The following is a 23,563-nucleotide window of genomic DNA, read 5'->3' on the forward strand; positions in this document are numbered from 1 at the left end:
ATAAGTATCTTAAAGTAAAGATTTTAGCATTAAAAATGGAGAATGTCATCATACTTTAAACACACCGAATACACGAGTATTACACGGTAACCTCTACTTAGTTGGTTGTAAGATCAATCAATATAACCCTGTAGGATGGAGCACGTAAAAAAATACCAGTGAAACCCACTATAGGTAAAATTTCATACAGCAAAGGAGGAATGATGAAAACTGCATTTTAGTTTTTGTCATTTTAATAATTGAAACAACTGGCTTTTCAACCACAAGTGGTGTTTTGAATCTTGTAAGATTTTGTAATTTGATATTTAGATGTGCTTTAAATACAAGTGTCAATTCAAATACATGTACAATTTCACTTGAAATGAAATCTCAACAAAATTACGTTTCAAATTCTGAATAGTAAATCTCAAAAAAGATTTCATTTTCTTAACAATATGTAAGACATAGCATAAGCAACAGTCTAAGTGTCTGGAAGAATTATTTATAAATATACATGGACAATGTGTTAACAAGATTTGTTTTATAACAGTCATATAGCAATAAAAAGCATCAGTTCTCTCTGGTTAGGGATTCTCAACACACAAATGAAGCACTGGACATGTATAAACAGTTGATATGAGCAATGATCTGCTACAGGTCATTATATCAAAGAAAGCATTTCTTTTGCATTCACAATTGTTTTCGTAAATATCAAAGATACAAGATATACAGGTTTTTATGATAAGCTTACTGGTAATTGTAATTGTAGCTTATTTAACAGTACAAGCTGTAGAATAGGCATGGCTTTCTTTGCAATATTAGCTGACCTTCATACTATAGGACCAAAATAATAAAAAGTGGTTTCCAACTCCAACCTATAACAAAAATAGGGTGGGTAGGTTGGCAAGAAATTTTACTTTGTTCTTTTTAAACTTGCAAAATCAAACGGCCTTTTATGAAACCTTTCAAAAACACTGAACATTGTTTTTATACAGGGTATTTGAAACACACTATTTATTCTGGCCTTTACATTTAAAATCAAATTATTCTTTTCTATAATTACATGAATACTGGTACTTATCTGAAACTTGAGATATTGATATCACATAAAGGTCAATTTGATCTCTCCTGAACAATTTCCTATTCAATCTTGATGTTTTTGGAAACTGAATTTGATATCATAAATTCCACAAATAAACAAACAAAAAAGGACAAAACAAAAAGTGCACCAATTTTTTCCTCCCTGCTTTAAAGTATTAAACAATCGGCCTGTCCAAATAAGAGCAAGTCCAGTCTGAGGGAGTTGGTTAAATCAATGCTAGGAAATATCTAGTTCTGATGTACAGTCTTGAACATCACAGGATTTATCAGGTTGTGTCTGAAAATTGTCAAAAACCACAATGAGACTTCATGTTTCTGAGATTGCAAATACATTATGTATTAGTGCCAAGTTTATTGTCTTCATTAAATTTATTAGATCCTTCATGCTTTTGTGTTTTAATATATCTTTTTGAGGATCTAACAACATCCTGTTCTTGATCACCTCATGGAAACCTTTCAATTGGTCAATGAAATATTCCCTGCTAAAATCTTCACAGGTTGTTCAGACATTTCCGTTCTTACAAACAATTTAAAAAGACTAAGATGTGTCGTGCAAGTTGTGGTGTAGTGCAATGAAAACTAAAATAACTATCCCGCCATACCTGAAAGAGTGAGCGAGCAGCAGGAAAGTTACTTGGAATTGTTGAGGTCATTTGCTGAGAATACGGACTTCCTGCCTGGCTGGTTGCTGGACTGAGTTGTGCGATGAACGGACTGCCGATCTGTGCAGTCATTGAGGAATTCGGAGACATATTACTCACAGGACTTCCTGGAAATGACAAATGGGGGGGAGAGAAACTAGGTCGGGGGATTTCACTGTGGTCACTTTTCAAAGGGGAAGCAAATGGATTTGGTATTGGTTGACTGTGACTAGAGTGTCCTTGTGTATCAGTTCCAAACTTGGACATTTTTTGTGTAATATCAAGTAATCCACCCACGTCCACTTGAATTATCACCCATATCACATCTGTAGAACAAAATTAAAGTTGATTTCAGAAATAACAATACAGCATTCTTGGTATTTACAAAATTTAATACATGTACATTTTTCTCCTTTCCAAAAATCAAATTGATTTTCATTAAAAAGTCAATATTAATTATTTAGTTTGAATGAATAAAAAGATTGAATGACAAAAGGTTCACACCCTCCTCTGAACAAACAGTTTGACAGAGAGCTTATTGATTCAATGAATGTGCCCATAGTGCAGTGACGAACCTCCAAAGAACATTCCAGTGGGGGTGGAGAGGCGCCATTGACTCTGGTACACCCCTGTGTTGGAGGGGCTGTGCATCTCCACGCTGACGTCAGTCACTTGTCCAGGTATGAGGGCATCCACAATGGCACGGTCTGTGTTACTCAGGTTGTCACCGGAGCAATATCGTAGGTTACAGCCGGGAGGCCAGTTGTCATCTCCTATAATAGAATTCTGTTCACAGCCATGCCTATCACAGGGTTAGAGTTTTATGGTTTTTAGGACACAAAAATTCATGAAGAATGGTCCCACAGAAAAAATATTTATCATGGTTTATACTTCATGATGAAACCACATAAAGCAAATATTTTTGCCACTTATAGAAATATAAAGATTACATGTTATGATTTACTGGCTGTTGGGTCACATTCACATGTATCTGTTACCTGTAATACTGAAATTTATTTGCAAGAAATGATATAGAACTTTTTTAACCACCATATGGGAGATGATTTTCTGACCTGAGTTTTGTATCCTCCAAGTTTTGGTAAAGGTTGTGTTAGGGGGTACTGCCTCACCCTCCCCAATGGTGACATCTTTCAGAAACTTCATACATGGCACTTGAACAGTTGGTTGGTCATAATCATAGTACGAACAGATAGCTGCCTGAAGATTCCTACAATTCCAATAGCAGTTTGATTACTTTAATAAAGCTTTATAACAATACATGTATTTGGCAATGATAGGCATCTACAATACACTCATTGAAAAACTCTATAAACTTGACAATATCAAACTTTATTTTACAAACTGCTATAATTTCAAGCAAAGTTAATTTTCCAATAAAAAAAAAGACAAAAGAAAAGACATTCACAAATAACAGTCCTCTTTGCAGCAATGTTAAGGTGTCCCAGAGCTAAAATACAGCCGAAAAACGATATTTTTTTTTATCAACAAAAAAATACTTTGACCGGGAGTATTTCTTATAATCTCAGTAACATATATCGAGAGCAATGTTAAACATTTTATTTGATGCATTTTTGTGACGTCATAAGTACCCGGTACTTTGTTGTCACATGATGTACGTATCCTAACATTGCAAACCATGTAATTAAATCGCATCAGCGCCAATGATTAATGACATTTAATCATAAATATTCTTAAGAAAAATCCTTTGTTATGTCATAATATTTTGAAGTTCTTGCTTGGGCTTGAAATAGATATTTTGTTAATTAAAGATTTTGTAAAAACACTTCTGCAAATCATCAAATGAAGCACATTTTTACTAATTGAAAGTAATTTACTTAAAATTGGGGTAAATCCGTTGGTTTCACATTGGTTTCTTATATTCTCTCCTAATTTAACCTAAAATATTCTTGAATTGTATTGATCTCTCACCTGCTCCAAGTTTGTTTTTACATGCATTAAAATTTCTTTATTCAGCGGTGCAGGGAGAGTCTCCAAACATTAAATTAATACATAGTCTTTTAATTACTTCCGGCAAATCTTTAAATCTGTTGATCATTTCTGATACTGAATATTAATAAATGACTCTCTACACATTGCTGTGGGAAGCCTTAACATACCTGCGTTGCACCATATTTAATTTTCAGTGAATGGCGTGTGTATCTGTATTAACTCTTTTTGTACAAATTTAAATGCAGATATTTGTTAAGTAAATCAAGAGTCAAGATCATGTGTTTCAAGTGTGGACTCTGGTAAAGCCTATTGTAACAGTACTTAACCTACACAAATCTCTGTATATCTTGCTCATATGAGTAAAACTGTTTAAAACATGTCATTTTTCACACCATGTAGCACAAAGTGGGAAGAAATAGCATATCTTTACATTTCAAAATCAGTAATTTATCTTGTAACTTTTCTGTCTAACAATAAATCTCCTAGGATCTTGCTATATTGAATTTCACAATCTGTTATCATTTTTGTTCTTAATTATCAAAAACATTCCAAATATAAATTTGAAAAAAAAAACACCTTTTTTAAAAAGATCAAATCATCATTTACAGCCAATTGTAAATTTTCTGGCCTTTCCAGCAGAGCTCGGAAAAACACCTTGAATGTATAAGCATTACCTGATGGTAAAATTTTATATAAAATGGAGTTGCTTAACGATACCATCAATTTCAGAATCAGCAAGACAGCCTTGAATGTTTCTTCTGTGGTCTAGCTCACATCTCATGAGATCGTAAAATGGGTCTTATTTATATTGTTTTATAAAGAAGAGGGGTTGTCATGGATGCCTATGTGATAAATTCGAGGTGTTTTTCCAAGCTCTACCGGAAAGGCCAGAGAAGTTGCCATTGTACATGTATTTACAGCACCTAACATGCATGCTTTTATCATTCACAACCAAACCAAGCAAGCTAGCTGGTAACATTGGTAATACTTGTCAAAGCTTCAAAAGAATTTTTGACAGAATTTGTCATATTTCCCACTTAAAAATGCAATGTGACATGTCATGAATGAATAGTCTATCTTATCAAATAATTCATGGGTCTTTTTTCCCTTAATCTGGGAATAGTCTCTCAAAAGAATGGTCAAGGTGTTTAACATTGAATTTAGCATTTGATCAGAAAAAATTAATTTATAAATCTACAATGTACAACATATGTGTTCATTGTTAAACTGTGCATAACAATGTGTTGTGTCTGTGTATCTGTAAAAGATTTTGTTCACACGGGTGACCAATACATGATTCATGAAAATCACTGGGTTTATTGTTATTATAGAACCACAGAAGCTCTAAATGGTTCTATATACACTCACCAATTATTCATATCAAGGAAAAACGCACATCCTGCTGGATTTAGTTGGTTAGGTTCGAGCAATTTTTGAAATTCTGAGATCAAAACTTCTTTGTCCGTCGTTCCCATGGAACTAAACTGTTGAAGCAGTTTACCCTCCAGCTCATTATCAACATCCATGCTTAATTTCAACCAAAACTAGGACATTAAACAATACATTTCACAACGTTTAGTACGTAAGAGTACAATCTAGAATCGAGCGATGACGCTGGAAATTTTCTTGCGTACGTAAATGTCAAGTTTCACTGAACGGAAAATATTATCCCGGAAAAGTAACTTCTTTCTTTGCTTATTGGATTCAATCTTCTGCATATTCACAAGAAATATCACTCATCGTTCTCCAAGTTAAGGATGTGCTGTACGCTTATGCAATGGAACGTCCACAATATTAGAGCCACATTGTTGCCTCACCGCTCACCTGACAAGACACATAGGCCAAATTCGCTCACCTCAGCAACAATACACCAGGGTAACAAATTATATCCTCATTCAAACAATAAAATCTTTCTTTTGGTGATTCATGGGAGATATGAAGGTTGCTGTGTTGTACCTAAAACTTCAAATTCACAATTAATTTTGTTAATTTTACTTAATTTTTTTTAATATTCTCCCAAAAAAGTGGGGGAGGGGTAGCAAATCCAATATACGCGATCCAGTTCTAACCAATTTATTGATCAGTCGAAATCCTCATCAGCCTAAAAAATAAAGTCACGAAGATATCAGACTCGAATTCCATATAAGACGATTTGTCTAGATTCATTTTACTGATGTGCAGTATTTAAAAATGACTTAGTTTCTTTTACTTACACTGTACGATCAATTAAATTATTTTTTTTTTTAAATAACTGTTTTTTGATACATGTAATTCATAATTCATGCGGGATATGAACGTATCAACATTGCAGAAAATATGTAACCCTCGTTAGCATTTTATTATTTAAATATTAAACACACACACACACACACACACACACATATATATATATATATATATATATATATAAAGCACAGAGATATTCACCTTTTTGGAGCTCCACTTCCGCCCCGGCCGGGGCTTGAACTCACGACCTCTGGAACCCATTCTCCTAGCAGTGAGCGGCCACCGCGCTAACCACTGGGCCATCTAGGCAAGACAAAAATCTTGCTTTCGATGACGAAGGGAAACTAGCGCGCTGGTCGCTCACTACACGGTCGTTTGAGATACAGGTGGAATGCAGTTAAACGACAATTTGAGAGGATCGGGACGATACACATTGCATAGATATATACAAATAATAAGCACAAACATTGCAATAACTCTCAAATTGACATATACCTGCCCATAGTGAATGATAAAGATATACATAAAGCACAGAGATTTTTGTCTTGCCTAGATGGCCCAGTGGTTAGCGCGGTGGCCGCTCACTGCTAGGAGAATGGGTTCCAGAGGTCGTGAGTTCAAGCCCCGGCCGGGGCGGAAGTGGAGCTCCAAAAAGGTGAATATCTCTGTGCTTTATGTATATCTTTATCATTCACTATGGGCAGGTATATGTCAATTTGAGAGTTATTGCAATGTTTGTGCTTATTATTATATATATATATATATATATATATATATGTGTGTGTGTGTGTGTGTGTGTGTGTGTGTGTGTGTGTAGAGTTTATTTTATGCATTCTTGTTTTATAAATAACTACTGTTTAGAAATTTGTTTTATAATTGGTGCCCTAATTATGGTGCCTAATTTTAGTGCCCTGATAGTGCGGTAATGCTGGAGCCTGCTGCCCTAACAGGTGCCCTAATTGTGTAGCAAGCCCTAATACTGGAGCCTGCTGCCCTAATGCCCTAATGCCCTAACATCGTTAGGTCTCTGGGCAGAGTATAAAAGGGGGGGGGGGGGGAGAATGTGAGATGGAGCCGGGAGCCAGAGCCAGAAGGAAGAGAGCTAGGAGAGAGAGCCATTTGGATGTACAATTACAACTTGTTCGTATTTATAATACACTTGATTCAACAGAAACTTGTGTTCGTCTTCAATAGATTTATTAAGATCTACTGGTTCTTAAAGTAAACCACAGAACCCACAAAAGTTTATGACGCTGGAGCAAGGAGATCCCTTAGCGATGACTCTGGGGGCCTGAAGAGAAAAACGTCGCAATTGGTGGCAGCGATGGGATTCCAAGAAATTATTCTTCGTGTTATAGAGAACAAGACGACAGAGTTTGAAACAGAATGGAGACACCCGTCATGAAAAGGAAATAACACCTAAGAAGGTAGGACAGTATTTTGGCAGTCCATATCATTTGAATGACTCTGGGATAGAGCTCAATACCGAGACTGAGTATAGAACAAGTTAGCAGCCTACAAGTCGAGTAACGCCAGAGAGTCCTAATTTTCAGGAGCTCGGGCAAAACTCGCAGGGCCTCTCTGTTCAACACATGTACAATTCAAAACCAAGCCTAAAGAGAATCCTACTTATTTGGGTACTTTTTGCCTTGATAGGATGCTCTCTGATAGTCATGACCTGGATCTACTTCCCAGAGAAAAAGATTGTGCAATCAAAGTACTGAGAATACTGAAAGACGGGGTCTTGAAAGTTTGAATTTGTAATTTTCATGGATTTCCTCAAATATGCTTCCAAAATTTACGAGTTTCAATTATTTGTTACAATCTATGTTAATTCGGCTTTTTTGCAATTGTCTAATACTTTGTCTAATATTTACTCAATCCTGGCCTTCATAATTGTAAAAAAAAATTGACACAACGGCATATTATGTAAAATAAGACCACAAGGAAAATTTTTAAAAATTACTACTTACCGGGAAAATCAAACAACTATATCAAAGTAGATAATTTTAATCATTAGATTTATTCAATTTTGTGATCCAAGGGAAAATCCACAAGTAGGACGGTATCCGTAATAAAAGTTTTATGAAAACCCAGAAAAGTCTAAAACTGCTGAATTAACAAACAAAGTGAACATTTGTATACCGATAACAAACACAGGCACCTGACGTTAGAAATAATTTTTTTACAATAAGAATCCAAGAACTTTGACAATAAAAAGATTTGTCACGGTTGCCATTTTGATTTTTAAGACTGACTTATCTGACACGATTTTCTTCATTTGCGATATGCAAAATTAATAGGTAAAAATAAATCCGTTCGCCACTTACTACTTTTTTGTGTAAACTCGTGCATCAACTACACAAATTACGATACAACCGTTCCTTTCATTAAAAGTCATACTCCGAAAATCAGAGACATAAATTACAGAGATTGTCAATCCCGCCATTAGTGTGTAAATGTTACGGGAGCAACCTTACTTTGAGAACTACAAGCGCAACAACAATCTTGTATAAGTCATTAAATTTGAATCTGATAGTGAACATGAACATGAACCTGTACATATTTTAAGCATGTTTTATTTATGAAATATTTACAAAAACTCTTTATTTAGTTTTTAAATTACTTTTTTATAACTTATTGACTTTTCACAAAGTAATGGTAATGCATTACTTTACTCATGTAATGGTAATGTAATGCATTACTTCAAGAAAATTAAGTAATGGTAATGGTAATTTAATGCCCTAATTGAGAAGTAATGGTAATGTAATGCATTATTTTACAATGTAATTCACCCCAAGCCTGATTCCAACTAAGCCGGAAAACATGAAAATTAACAATTAACTTGGTTCTTCAATCGATAAGATTGTATATATTATATGATGTATAATTCTTCCAAAATGTATAATCTATAATAGATTTTGCTTACAATGCATTGTTTTAAAATTTTAATTCAGTTTAATCAACTAAAGAGCCAACGAACGAGAGGGCAAATTCAGACTTGTTTTTACTTTCTTTGTACAAAATTCCTTTAGAGAAGAACAGCAGTCATACCGCAAGTAGAATGAAAGCCAATGAAACACCTATTTTAAAATTTGTAAAACATCTGTGCATAACCCGTCGTCCCGATTTTAACTTGGGCTTGCGCATGAAATTTTGTAGTATTAAGGTGAAAGATTGTCAAAATAAAATTCACAATTCAAAAATGGCACAATGCGTTTGGGAACTTTAATTTCAATTCCACCATCAACCTCTTCTATTAATCAATGAGCTTGTACACCAACTGAATAAACGGCGCTGTGCATTCAGTTACGTAACTCATTCCACATTTGAACCCGAGCAAGAATATTTTGATCAATAAAACTATTTGTTTATTTTCTAAATAGAATTTTGTTTATACACAGAGGACTTAAAAGATTCAATGCGGTTTTTTATAATACATATTTACTGAAATGCATGAAAACTTTCTGCACTATTTTCTTAATCGTAGACTCAATTAATGTGTTCTACGCGTGCCTTCCGGTTTGAGACTTCGGCTGACAGTAAACCAATAGACGGGGTCACGTGACCCCGTCTAAAATTCCCAAGAAAATGCACTTCTCTGGTATCTGTAGCAAGTGCAATGTTACTTGTTATCATACCCAGAGTTGTCTGGAAGTATAGAGGGCCAAGTCTGCTTAATACAAACAAAGGGGGAAATTCTTTTATACCTACTGATACAACCTTCAATGGTGGTAGTGCATCTTATGCCCCTACAGATGCCTATTAGGAACCTAAACTCTCTGGGCAATCTGGAAGCACAGCCCCTAACTTGGGTAATCAGACTCCTCGCGGAAAAGGGTATAGGGTATAGGGTATAATTTTGAATTTCCCTAGCAGATGAGACACCCACGAATACTCCAATGACGATAGAAGCTGGTCAACGTACTAATGAATATCCTCTAAGGACATTCTCAGGGGCACATAATGATGTGTGGACGAGTTCCTGCAGTACTTTGTAGATATTGCATAGTTAAACTCATGGCAACCTGAGAGATCCCGGAGAGTGTTGCTCAGTACTTTGCGAGGGCAAGCGGAAAGTTACGCATACGGAATGCCGATTGCTGTACAGAAGGATTATGAGCAACTGAAGGAAAAACTGAATCAAAGGTTTGGACATTCTGCCATGAAAGAGAGATACCTTGCGGATGCCAAACGTAGGAGGAGACTGCCTGGAGAGTCATTGCGAGACTTTGGACAGGCTATCGAAGATATATACCCAAGGGCCTATCCTGGAAACCCAGACGTAGTGGAGGAAAATGCTATAAAGTCCTTCTTAGATAAGTGTGGACAATCTGAGGAATTCCGACTTGCAGTAAAACGGACAAGACCCAGGACACTTCAAGAAGCAATTCTTAGCGCTATGCAAGAAGAATGTTTACGGATCGGAGAAAAGGAACTGTCTAAAGAAAATAAACCAGGTTACAGACCTGTGTGTAAGGTTGATGACGGGGAAAAGAGAAGTGATAGAGCAGCTGCAGATACTGCCAAACCCCCTAGCGCGGGTGACGGGTACAACAGAATCAATACAAATTGGAGAACTCCAAGTACCTTTCAGCATGTCGGACCAGGGAGAGGGGGACGCCCTTATAGCCCAAGGTACCATGGCAAAAGACGAAAGTTTCAACCTAGGCCCAGTTCTCGAGACCAAAATAATTGTGTTGAAAAGAGGACTGAAAAGAGAGATTTAAACTAGATATGACTGATGCCAAAGGCCAACCATCAGTCAAAGAAAAGTATGGAAGCCCATAACAGAAAGAGGAGACGGAAAAAGAGAAAAATTAAGGAAGGTTGGAGTAGAGATGTTAAGGAAGATATTGTCAGTGACAAAGCTCACACTGATATTCAACAGAGTTTAGGGCACAACATAATCAAAGGAGTGCATAGTATGAAGGCAAGGGAAATGCTTTAGGGGACACCTGTTGAATGGAAGATAGATACAAAAGCAAACGACATTCGTATCTATTATTATTATTATTATACAAAATTTATAAAGCGCCATATATAATTTATATTAAATTACTCTATATAGCGCTGTACATATAAAAAGCTATTGGCATAAAAAGTTAAGAACATAAATAATATACCTAAATACACCAAATTTAAAATGAAATGTGGTCATAAAAAAATACATAATTTAATAACATTAAAGAAAGTGAGCGCACAAGATTGTAAGTTTGCAGGAATTCTCGATACGAATCAATTGGGATTTAAATGTCTATAACATCGAAAGGCTATGTACAGGTTTCAACAAAAATATATCATGTTGAGAGTCGAAATACATGGCTATTCCGGTTATTAAAAAACTCACAAAGCTTTCAAAAAATGGCAATGAGGGGTAAACCGATAACTAGTTGGAAATGTTAATGTAAACATATTTTAATGAAGTTATATTGTGTATATCCTAAAAAAAACTAGTAATAAGAAAAGAATTTTTTTATAGTGTTCATACAGCAGATCTAGAAATCAATAAGAACAAATTAAAATACATGTATACCGGTATATTACAATTCAACATCATGTTATAATAACAAACATTTAAAACAAAAAAGTTTAATTTTTTTTTAAAAAGACCACCAGTTGGATTTGAACCCAAACCACTGATTGTATGTATTCACTAAATCCACACTGAGCCACGGAGACTTGTCAATATATAGTCTATAAAGTACTGTTTGAAACAACACTGTCATATCAATGGACTTTGTTTTTTATCCTTCAAAAAATAATTTGAAAAAATACATAATTAGTCATCTCTGGGTCATCTCTCCATCTTTTTTTAAAAAGCGACATTTTTAATGTTGAAATATGTTACCTTTACACGTTTCAAATTTGTGGAGAGAAGACCCAGAGACAACAAAATCATTTAAAAACAGTTGTAAATAAGTAGGATTTTGCATGAATTGCATAGTGTTGCTATATTTAGACCCATATTATAATAAAACCTTTTGCATTTCAAATATTTTTCCACTCATTCCACATCCAACAGAAACCAAATAACGGTTATAATTCGAAAAATATTCAAAATTAATTGATGGAATTTTCACTCTCCTTGTGCGCCCAGATTCCTGCCGAATCTTCATCTTAAGCGCCCACATTCTTTGTTTACATGTTAAAATCAATGCTGTGCTGTGTCTAGAGAAACCTACGAAAGTATCCTAGATAAACCTCCGCTAAAGCCTGTTACTACGATGTATGTTATCGCTAATGGAAGAAAACTAGACTGTGCTGGTGAAGCTGTCATGGTATTAACCTTTGGAGAAATAGTTTACGAGCATCCAGTCATAGTAGGAGGGGTCAACAATAACCCCCTAGAAGAAGATTTTATCACAAAATTCAAATGTAGTTGGGATCATGATGAATTTTGCACAAAATTCAGATGTAGTTGGGATCATGATGACTGTTTCGCCAAACCCGGAGAAGTAGGCAGAACTAACCTTGGACACCATGAAATCAACCTACATAACGAGAAACCAATCAGAGAACAACCAAGACGAATTCCTTTGTATAAAAGACAGGCATTAGAAGAAGAAGTTAAAAATCTAGAGAAGAAGGGTTTGATTGAAAAGAGCTCCAGCCCGTGGTCTTCTCATATAGTCATGGTTCAGAAGAAGGACAGGTCATGGAGAATGTGAGTTGATTATACACAAAAGTTTGTGACACTGGAGGAAGGAGATCCCTTAGCGTTGACTCTGGGGGCCTTAAGAGAAAAACGTCGCATATATATATATATATATATATATATATATATATATATATATATATATATATATATATATATATATATATATATATATATATATATATATTAGGGATGTCAACGAGTACCCGGTTAACCGGGTACTTGATCGTACGTCTGAGTATCGAATACTAAAATCGGTACTCGGATATATATGTTTTAATATTTCTAAGTTTATTTAATAATGCATTAAAACATCGGTTTGCATTATTAAATAAACTTAGAAATATTAAAACATATATATCCGAGTTAGGATTTCGTACGCCTCTAAACATGCTTAATGACCGTTATCGCCTGTGACAGTGTTTATATAGTAATTATCGTGACCAAGCACCTGTTACCTAGCTTTTCTCACTTTTGGCTGTCTTCTACCCTTATTTTGGGGTTTCTTTAATGATTTGTTTTCACTGAACATCGTTGATATAGTCTATTATATAAATTAGATAGCCCACAGTAGAGAAATTAAACAGACCTAGAATGCCGTCACCGACTTCAAAGGTCTGGAAATACGAAGTGCTTATAATTCTTACAACAGAAACGCACTTACGGGGAAACCTCACATTAGATCATGTGGTTTTTTTCTACAAAAGTGACCAAGGTTTTACAGTTATCAATGTACTTGTTCATATTTATTTACACTTTAATCGAGTACCCGGGTACTCGATCGGAAAAACGTCCGAGTAACCGAGTACTAAAAATTGACCGACTTGACATCCCTAATATATATGTGTGTGTGTGTGTGTGTGTGTGTGTGTGTGTGTGTGTGTGTGTGTGTGTGTGTGTGTGTGTGTGTGTGTGTGTGTGTGTGTGTGTGTGTGTGTGTGTACCAGCATCCGTTCAAGTTGTTTTGATGCTTGAACTTTAGATACTAACAACTCTATTGATATATGACTGAACGACTAAAAAATGGATAAAAAGACAAAACTAAACTTTAAAAAATGTCAATAATTCCCATCCTTTTTCTCATCAATATGTAACACTGATGAAATGTATTAAATTGATTAAATAAATGCTCAAAATAATTATTTATTCATTTATTAATTTTTGGTTACTCGGTTACTTAATTTATTTCCAACACTGAAGAAAAATAACATACATTGAGCGATAAACCAATGTCTGACCATTACCCCTGTTTTGCAGTATTGTGAAGAAAAAAGCCATCAGTTATGGGTTATTCTCAAAAACAGCTATTAAAAACCATATGGTACATATCATATAAAATTATGATCAAAATATATGAACTCTCTGTTAACTGCAAAGTCGTAGCTTTAAACTGGTGCAAACACAGTATATAAAGTATATTGTGTATATAAATTAAAAAATTAGTTGTACATGTGTAAGTATTATTTTACAAAATAATAAAACAAAATTTAAAGAAAATTTTAAAGTGTTTATTAATGACTAAAACTGCACAACAAAAATCCAAAGTCAGGTGACTAAAACACCGTAACAAAATGCCATAGTCATATGACTAAACCGCCACAACAAAATGCCATAGTCAAGTGACTAAAACGCCACAACAATAAATTCATGGGAAGGGGACTAAAACCTCAACGAAAATCCATATTATGGTATCTAAAGCAGGAAACAAGGTTCTAAAGATAGATGATTAGAACGCCACAACTACGATCCATAGTCAAGTGACTGAGACACCACATTTTATTTAATGTCTTGGAACTTCAGCATCAAGAAATCTCTCGGATCTCCTTTGCCAGACTTTTTCTTCTCTGACAAAACCCTAGGTCTTCGGAAGCGAAACGGATGAACTCCAATCTTTGTTACGTGGCCTTTCTTTAGCTCTTGTGTCTTTGTTCGCTATATCTCATTCTATCTAAATTTCGCTGAAATAGTTTGATCTGCAATAAAATTATGGAGAAGAATATATTCATAAAAAGCATTTCTTCTTCAGAGTCCAACATCGTCGGAAAACGATCAGGTTGAGACGAATAAAAATATAGTTGAAAAATATTATTTTGATATAACGGAATATTGTCCTCTCCGTCTCAATATCAGTTTTAAGATTGCTATCTAAAACATGCAGCGTATACAAATAAAATACACCATCGGAAAACATTTTGGTTTTCGTTTTCTCTTCCCTCGTCGTGACGTGGTCTTGAAACGCATCATAATATCATGACGTCACAAACGTTGCAAGCTGTTGTCGTTGTCAATCGACATCAAAACACACGCTTTTGCACGAAATTGTTCGCAGGATTTTATTAGTTTGTCAATATGGATAAAGTTGGTTTCGAGGCTCGATTGCGCTCACTCCTGATGGAATATTTGTCCGTCACAAACACACGGACAATGACCCCAGTGGTGTGTTTGCAATAATTATTACTGTTTAATTTGTGTTTATATCTTAGTATGCTAAAATACCGGCATAATTTTTTTACCATATGAAACTTGCGTCTTCAATTTTTGTACTGTTTTGTGTTATTTCAATAGAATAGATTAACAACACCGTATTGGCAGTCTATGTCATGGCTTTATTTTAATATATCAGTACATCATAAACTATTCAAATGTATGCAAAATATTGCAAATATAGCAATAGAGTAAGTTAAATGATCAACATCGACTTTTGGGTAGTTATGATGTTAGATCTTCAATGAACCAAACAATCAATCAATCAAGATGAATCAATCAATAAAATCAATCAATCAATAATTCAAATAATATTTCAATCAATCAATCAATATGCAAATCAATAAAGTATAATCAATGTTTTGCTTTAGTGAATGTCTCAATATGACAATCAATGTATCAATTTAATTGATTACTCAATGTATTCAATGATGACAATCAACCCACTGCAATGTATCAATAGAATTATTCAATTACTCAGTGTATTCAATGACTCACTGTCAATCAATGTCTGAATGAAACAAAGTGTCAATTAAAGTAAGCCCGATTATTGGCCACGGACCTGGAAGTAAACAGAATCCGGGGCAGGCTTAAGCAAAATTCGTTAGACTGATGACAGCTGCACGCCACACGTGTCGTTGTAAAGCCATGACGCTTATCTATGGATGTGATGAAAGTACTACTTCAAGGAATTACGAATCTGAAATACAGAAAAAGAAGACAGAAACACGAAAAATATGGAATATATAACCTTACAAGATAGGGTGGGAGGGGGAGGGATTGAATTTTTTCCAGGTTGAAGCTGAGAAAGGTCGATACACTACTGCGCATGCGTAATATAAGGACCCCAAAAGGGGCCGTGCGAAAAGTTACGAGAACCTCATATTGAGGAGTTATCTTTCTTTCGATGTAGATATTAGTGAAATGGTTAATCTATTCATTTCCATAACATGACTTAACTCATATCGAGTTAAGTCGGATTATTTCAATAGAATAGATTAACAACACCGTATTGGCAGTCTATGTCATGGCTTTATTTTAATATATCAGTACATCATAAACTATTCAAATGTATGCAAAATATTGCAAATATAGCAATAGAGTAAGTTAAATGATCAACATCGACTTTTGGGTAGTTATGATGTTAGATCTTCAATGAACCAAACAATCAATCAATCAAGATGAATCAATCAATAAAATCAATCAATCAATAATTCAAACAATATTTCAATCAATCAATCAATATGCAAATCAATAAAGTATAATCAATGTTTTGCTTTAGTGAATGTCTCAATATGACAATCAATGTATCAATTTAATTGATTACTCAATGTATTCAATGATGACAATCAACCCACTGCAATGTATCAATAGAATTATTCAATTACTCAGTGTATTCAATGACTCACTGTCAATCAATGTCTGAATGAAACAAAGTGTCAATTAAAGTAAGCCCGATTATTGGCCACGGACCTGGAAGTAAACAGAATCCGGGGCAGGCTTAAGCAAAATTCGGCCATATGTCTTCATGTATATAAAAACTATGATATGATGCATGAAGACATCCGCCACAAGCGGTCAAAAGAAAGTGAGCGCACAAGATTGTAAGTTTGCAGGAATCCTCGACACGAATCAATTGGGATTTAAATGTCTATAACCTCGAAAGGCTATGTACAGGTTTCAACAAAAATATATTATGTTGAGAGTCGAAGTACATGGCTATTCCGGTTATTAAAAAACTCACAAAGCTTTCAAAAAATGGCAATGAGAGGTAAACCGATAACTAGTTGGAAATGTTAATGAAAACATTATTTAATGAAGTTATATTGTGTTATCCTAAAAAACTAGTAATAAGAAAAGAATTTTTTATAGTGTTCATACAGCAGATCTAGAAATCAATATAAACAAATTAAATATACCGGTATATTATAATTCAACATCATGTTATAATAACATACATTTAAAACAAAAAAGTTTAATTTTTTTTAAAAAGACCACCAGTTGGATTTGAACCCAAAACACTGAATGTATGTATTCACTAAATCCAGGACGAAACCACTGAGCCACGGAGACTTGTCAATATATGCTCTATAAAGTACTGTTTGAAACACCACTGTCATATCAATGGACTTTGTTTTTTATCCTTCAAAAAATAATTTGAAAAGTACATAATTAGTCATCTCTGGGTCATCTCTCCATCTTTTTTTAAAATGCGACATTTTTAATGTTGAAATATGTTACCTTTACACGTTTCAAATTTGTGGAGAGAAGACCCAGAGACAACAAAATCATTTAAAAACAGTTGTAAATAAGTAGGATTTTGCATGAATTGCATCGTGTTGCTATATTTAGACCCATATTATAATAAAACCTTTAGCATTTCAAATATTTTTCCACTCATTCCACATCCAACAGAAACCAAATAACGGTTATAATTCGAAAAATATTCAAATTAATTGATGAAATTTTCACTCTCCTTGTGCGCCCAGATTCCTGCCGAATCTACATCTTAAGCGCCCACATTCTTTTGCACAATGCCATGACAATAAGACTGCGGAATTACTCGGCGTGGGATTTAGCATAAACTTTAACATTATTATGTAGTATGTTTAGGAGGCCAGCACGTATGGTTTTCAAAAATGTATTCTGAGCAGTATCAGACAAATGTACACCATCACGGTAATATTTTGGTGAACATTGTTGTAGATCAGGGTACTTTAAGCAGGCGCCCTTACGCTTGACAATAAATGGGGCTAATGATTTGTTAATTCTTTTTCGAGCGGTCTCACCGGCAATATTTGATAACATATGTCTGTAGTAATTTCGTGGGAGTATCTGGGACCATATGAATCTTGTATTCGGCAGAATTGTTTGTAGGTTAACAACGGTTAATTTCATGAATTTTTGCAGTCTTAGCAAGGGCATGGTCCCAATACTATTGCCCCCGCAATGTAACATTACCCAATCTGGGTGGCCTCTTTGTTCAATGATATTTGTAATTGTGGGCTCTACATCCTCCCAGACCATACCACTCTTTCCATGCCAATATACTGTGATATTATGTTTCTGAAAGTCTAGGTGTAAGTTTCCAAATTGTTGGACAGCGTGATGGGATGCATGTTTGATAATTGACGAACCAATGATCCAGACCGTGGTGTTGGGACCTGAAAACTTAGTATTGAATAATAATACGAGGCTGTTATGAACACACATGAAATTATGCTTTACAATCTGATATATGAACAAAACGCGTTAGATTTCCATCTGCCTTTTGACTTAATGTCCTCCTCCGAATGCCCTTGCAAGTACAAATGTGTAGCTCCACCTATTCTAAATGAGTGGGATTTGAAAGTTGTTGTGTCAAGGCCAATAAATTTGACAGACTTATGTAGTACGGATGTGAATTGATATTTAGTAAGAGGTTTGTGGTTGAAATGACAGAAAAATAGGCCTTGTATTTGTGGTCTAACTGCCAAAAATTCACGCATGTGCTTGAATAAAGACTGGGTTTGAGAATTTATTTCAATCTGTAGCTTAGTACCCCTATTGTATTGGTCTGTTTTTGAACCTTTAATATACAGACCAATGTGTGTTTCATTAATGGTCACGTCGTGAAATAATAAGGCTGGTGCGTCATTCCTAGTGAAAGTAAATTCGCTAATGCGCAATAATGAAAAAAATGCTAAATGAAAGGCTGCTGAAAACATAACAGCTTCATACAAGCTTGTGCACACCGTAGGTAGTATAGAAACTAATTTATTGAGACAAGATAGGGAAATTGGGGACCGTACATCCTTCGCTGGATTTAACCGACGGAAACCTTCTAACATTTTTTAACTATAAAAGTTTTAGTGTTGTCAATTTGACCCTCTAACTGAAGCTTGTAACTAATACCGCTCAAATAACATCTCGTTGTTGAATAGGACACTTTATTTGCATGCAGGTATGCGATGTAGTCGATTATGTGGTCCAGTGGTGGAGGCCAACAAAAGATAAAATTGTGTTTGGTACAAAAAGTTTCAAAGGAATTTATGCCTTTTTGATACGTGGACGCAGTATTTTTGGATATTGCTGCCTCAAGTAAACATTCTACATGGGGTCTAAGAGGGACAACAATTCCGGAGGTAAACGGGCTGGAGTCTTGTCTGCCTGCGGAGCCAGGGATCTGAATCTTTCCCACTGAAATCGAGAAATTGAATCTGCAATGGAATTTTGGTAACCTGGGATATGCCTAGTTTTAATCTGAATGTTATTTTTCATACATAATAATACCAATGGTCTTACAAGAGACATGACACGTTGAGACTTACTAGACTTGGCATTCAATATATCGACCAGAGCTATGTTGTCAGTGTTTATTAGCAATTTCTTAGCTGTAAATTGATCTGCCCAAATCCACATGGCCACAAGAATAGGCACTAATTCCAAAAATGTAATATCTCTTCTTATATCTGGACCCCAAGACTCTGGCCAGGATATGACAACCCAGTGATTCTGGAAAATCGCACCTCCACCGTAGGAACCACAACTATCGGTAAAGAGGTTTAGGGTTTCATTATCAGACCAGTATAGTTCTGGGAATGGTGAACGCCCATTGTATTGGTCAAGAAATGCGAGCCAGATCCTAGCATCCTCTTTAACTGCTTGTGTAACCTTGATCAGGTGGTAATGTTTCCTAATACCAATTGTTGTGTTATAAAACCTGCGGTTAAAAGCCCTGCTACCAGGGATGGCTTTGGCGAAAAAGTTAAGCGAACCACAAAGTGATTCCATTTCTTTCAGGGTGACTTTTTTAGAAGAAGTAATTGATGAAAGCTTGGACCTAAGTTCTGCAACCTTATTGTCAGGAATAAAAATGACCTTATCTATGGTATCAATACCTAGTCCTAAGAAAGATAGACGAGTACATGGGCCCTCAGTTTTCTTGTCGTTTATTGGGACGCCCAACTCACTGCAAGTTAACATGAACATGTCAGCAAGCTTTGAACATTGTAATGTATTTTGCTCACCAACAAACAAAAAATCATCAAGATAATGGATGATATTATAATTTTGAGACTTTTGTGCTACGAGCCAATGCAAAAATGATGAGAATTTTTCAAAAGATGAACAAGCTATGGAACAACCAAAGGGCATGCATCTATCAAAATAGTATTTTTCTTGAAAACATATTCCTAACAGTGGAAAATCTGAAGGGTGAATAGGTAAAAGTCTGAATGCGCTAGACAAATCCATTTTACAAAGCAATGCCCCTTTACCATTCTCTTGGATCATAGAAATGGCTTGATCAAAAGAAGCGTAAGACACTGAGCACAGAATTGGATCAATATGCTCGTTGACGCTATTGCCAATGGGCGCTGACAAATTTGAAATTAACCTGTAGCCTCCATCTTTCTTGGGCAGGACCCCAACAGGGTTACACCTAATGTTGGGAAAAGGGGGTTGGGAAAAGGGGCCTGACATCCTTCCTAACGTAATTTCTTTCTCAATGATAGCCAAAAGTTGATCAGCATGTTCACTCGCGGACTTCATATTTTTGGATTGTAAGTAGGCTCTTGGGCCTATGTAATTCAAGTAAAAGCCGGATTTGAAACCATTTAATAAAAATTGAGCATTCTGAATATCAGGATATGTAGCGAGGTATTGCTCTAAAGCGGAGATCTTAATTGGGGTTGAACCTAGGTGCATGAAATCTTGGTCTTGGTAGCTGATAATGCCTTGGGCGTAAGGGACGAAAATTGGTGTAATTTTGCGGGGCGAAATTTTGGTGTGCTGGATTTGGAGGGGGGGGGATCTGATGACTTGGGTCTGGGTCGACTGATAGGACCAACAATGCATGCGTGGGTGTGACTTGTTGCAATGCATGCATATATGCTGGAATGAACACTGGGGTTTGGGACAGGAACCTTTAAAGTTATAATCAAAACATTTGAGTGACGATTTTGACTGTTGTGGAGCTTGTTGAACTTGAGCCTGCATATACAATAACCATAACTCCGCATCGATAGAGCCAAATGAAATTGATGTGTTTTTTGACATTTTGAGACGAAACTGTCTGTAGTCTGCTCACTGGTTGTGGGATCATCGACTGGTAGCTGATGCTCTTGATTTTGAGGTTGAGTGGACACAAACTGGACCGCTGCCTGCGTGGGCCTGCTCGGGCCTGCTTGGGTTTGGGTGGCTGTGGTTGCCGGATTAAGGGCCCTGAGAGCCGGATGAGCATTTGGCCTGGCGTACGGTGACTTGCTCTTTCTTTTAGACCTCAACATTTTCTAGGAAGTTAGCAAAGCTGAGTAACTTAAGATACAAAGTTATAAAGAAATATCAATGAAAATTAATGTATCATAAACGTTATAATATGGCTATAAAGTTATACCGTAAGTAAACAATAAATTTATTGTATCTGTTAACGTTACGTATTCATGCTATATGATACTAGTATATACTCTATATGCAACCGTAGTCCTAGGTCAGCACTAGCTATGTAGGCCCGTTAAGGCCTACTTGAATTTGAATATTTTAAAATATATTGTAAATTAAAATTTTACAATGGAATATTATATTTTAATGATGATGACTAAACTTTTTATTAACCACGTTATATCCATTGATGGCCCGCAATTTGACTTGAAATAAACCTACATCGTAATGACTATCTAATGTAACAATCATGGCCGCCTTAAAGAGAGAAGCAGACGAAATAAGAAAATTATCTTGTATTGCAAAGTTTTAAAACCCTGTAAAAAATAAATGGAAGTGAATACGTACCGCAACTTGGACAATTGATTGAATTACACAAGATTACCCGATTACTATCCAACGATGATTAATCGAGCGATTAAGTCAGTCTTGATGAACAATGATTGAATTTTTTCCAGGTTGAAGCTGAGAAAGGTCGATACACTACTGCGCATGCGTAATATAAGGACCCCAAAAGGGGCCGTGCGAAAAGTTACGAGAACCTCATATTGAGGAGTTATCTTTCTTTCGATGTAGATATTAGTGAAATGGTTAATCTATTCATTTCCATAACATGACTTAACTCATATCGAGTTAAGTCGGATTACAGAGAAAACACATTCTGCAGCTGATGATATTTTTGTACGGAGAAGATAATTTCAGTGAAACTGGTGGATTCTCTTACTCTAAGCATAAAGATGTAGCTGGTATGTAAATGCAACTCAAAATGACGATCAATTTCATTTTTCAATTTCAGATCAACAGAAAAAGTACATTCTGTTTAGCTATCTTTTTATGGAGGCGTTGAAGAAAAATACGATAACTGATTCCGACTTGACCACACTCCAGAGAATGTGGGGCCAGCACCTCCTATCCCTGGTCAATAGCGGTATGATACATTATATAAATCTTAATTGGCATCAAAATCTTTATTAAATAGATTTTGCTTGATTTAATAACGCATGTTTTTTTTTCTCCATAAGATATGGAAAAGAAAGCTGAGACATACGAACAAATTCTTCATGAGAGTGGGGAGACAGTTTTTAACGTACGTATTTATATACAATGCGTGTTTTCTAGATGCGCATATCCAAACTTATATGAATTAAGATAGAGAGGGCAATGTTCCCCTATAAATTCTCTTCAACTTGATTGTTTAATTTAGACTGTGCTGGAATTTGAAGAAGAAATGCGTTTAATAAACATATTTTTCATCTTACAATTTTCAGATCAAACTATTTCAGCGAAATCTAGAGAAAATGAAATTTGGCGAACCAAAGAAACAAGAGCTAATGAAAGGCCACGTAATAAAGATTGGAGTTCACCCGTTTCGCTTCCGGAGACCCAGAGTTTTGGAAAGACTTAGAATGTCACTGAAGAATAGGTTTGGCCGAGGAGATCCAAGAGATTTCTTCATGCTGAAGTTCCAAGACATTGAGTAAAATGTGGCGTTTTAGTCACCTGGCTATGAGTTTTGTTGTGGCCTTCTAGTCACCTGTCTATTTAAATTTGTTTTCTTGTTTTAAGTTACCTGACTATGGACTTTTGTTGTAGCGTTTTTTTCACTTGACTACAAAGTTTTGTTGTGGCGTTTTAGTCACCTGGCTATGGATTTTTTGTTGTGGTGTTAATCGCTTGACTATGTGTTTTTTTGTGGCGTTTTAGGCAGTATTAAACTCTTAAGTTTTCTTTAAATTTTGTCTTGTTCTTTTTTTTTTAAACTAATATTTATTCATCAATGATACCTATCTAATAAATCATTTGACCTATACATTGTACAGTCCAGTATATATACTGTTTCAGATTAAAAGTTTGTGTCCAATGCATGGTGAACTCTCTCAATAGATCACTTTTCTTTTGCCATAGTATACATGATCGACGGTTATATCGTTCGGAGAATCATCTCGATAGCTATTAAAACTAATGAAACGAACTGTCCCTTTTCATTCATTTTTCGTCGATCACATTCCAATTCCTACGCATGCGCGGATCTAGAGGGGGTGGATGGGTCAATGTTTAGACCCTTAATTGCTATTTTGGGGTA

General features: G+C 35.4%; 4 protein-coding genes across 4 annotated transcripts in view; 1 reads left to right on the forward strand and 3 right to left on the reverse strand.

Annotated features, from left to right (window-relative positions):
- LOC128172065 (uncharacterized) overlaps positions 1–23,563 on the reverse strand; it is a 170,813-nt gene that overhangs the window by 18,515 nt on the left and 128,735 nt on the right. The window lies entirely within an intron of this gene.
- On the reverse strand, positions 923–5,330 carry LOC128172004 (protein ILRUN-like). Its single transcript, XM_052837779.1, has 5 exons — positions 5,061–5,330; positions 2,795–2,949; positions 2,297–2,494; positions 1,683–2,047; positions 923–1,357 (listed from the first exon to the last, which is right to left on the reverse strand). The coding sequence occupies exons 1-5, from the start codon at positions 5,216–5,218 to the stop codon at positions 1,298–1,300; spliced, it is 936 nt and encodes a 311-aa protein (XP_052693739.1). The 5' UTR covers positions 5,219–5,330; the 3' UTR covers positions 923–1,297.
- LOC128172078 (uncharacterized) lies at positions 14,926–23,165 on the forward strand. The gene is made up of 5 exons (XM_052837852.1): positions 14,926–15,012; positions 22,130–22,226; positions 22,277–22,408; positions 22,503–22,567; positions 22,749–23,165. The coding sequence occupies exons 1-5, from the start codon at positions 14,926–14,928 to the stop codon at positions 22,959–22,961; spliced, it is 594 nt and encodes a 197-aa protein (XP_052693812.1). The 3' UTR covers positions 22,962–23,165.
- LOC128171955 (uncharacterized) lies at positions 17,597–22,118 on the reverse strand. The gene is made up of 2 exons (XM_052837734.1): positions 21,829–22,118; positions 17,597–21,332 (listed from the first exon to the last, which is right to left on the reverse strand). Exon 2 carries the CDS (start codon positions 21,097–21,099, stop codon positions 19,150–19,152), a length of 1,950 nt encoding a protein of 649 aa, XP_052693694.1. The 5' UTR covers positions 21,100–21,332; positions 21,829–22,118; the 3' UTR covers positions 17,597–19,149.

The sequence above is a fragment of the Crassostrea angulata genome, chromosome 1 (genome assembly GCF_025612915.1).
Source record: "Crassostrea angulata isolate pt1a10 chromosome 1, ASM2561291v2, whole genome shotgun sequence".
Taxonomy (NCBI): domain Eukaryota; kingdom Metazoa; phylum Mollusca; class Bivalvia; order Ostreida; family Ostreidae; genus Magallana; species Magallana angulata.

Bases quoted from the DNA above. Each gene is read 5' to 3' on its own strand.
- LOC128172004 (XM_052837779.1), bottom strand. From the start codon at position 5,218: ATGGATGTTGATAATGAGCTGGAGGGTAAACTGCTTCAACAGTTTAGT. The intron at 2,950-5,060 runs GTGAGTGTATAT...TTGGAATTGTAG, and splicing joins TTCCTTGATATGAATAATTG to GAATCTTCAGGCAGCTATCT. The intron at 2,048-2,296 runs GTTCGTCACTGC...TTTGTTCTACAG, and splicing joins CACTGGAATGTTCTTTGGAG to ATGTGATATGGGTGATAATT.
- LOC128172078 (XM_052837852.1), top strand. From the start codon at position 14,926: ATGGATAAAGTTGGTTTCGAGGCTCGATTGCGCTCACTCCTGATGGAA. The intron at 22,409-22,502 runs GTATGATACATT...TTTCTCCATAAG, and splicing joins CCTATCCCTGGTCAATAGCG to ATATGGAAAAGAAAGCTGAG. The intron at 22,568-22,748 runs GTACGTATTTAT...TACAATTTTCAG, and splicing joins GTGGGGAGACAGTTTTTAAC to ATCAAACTATTTCAGCGAAA.
- LOC128171955 (XM_052837734.1), bottom strand. From the start codon at position 21,099: ATGTCAAAAAACACATCAATTTCATTTGGCTCTATCGATGCGGAGTTA.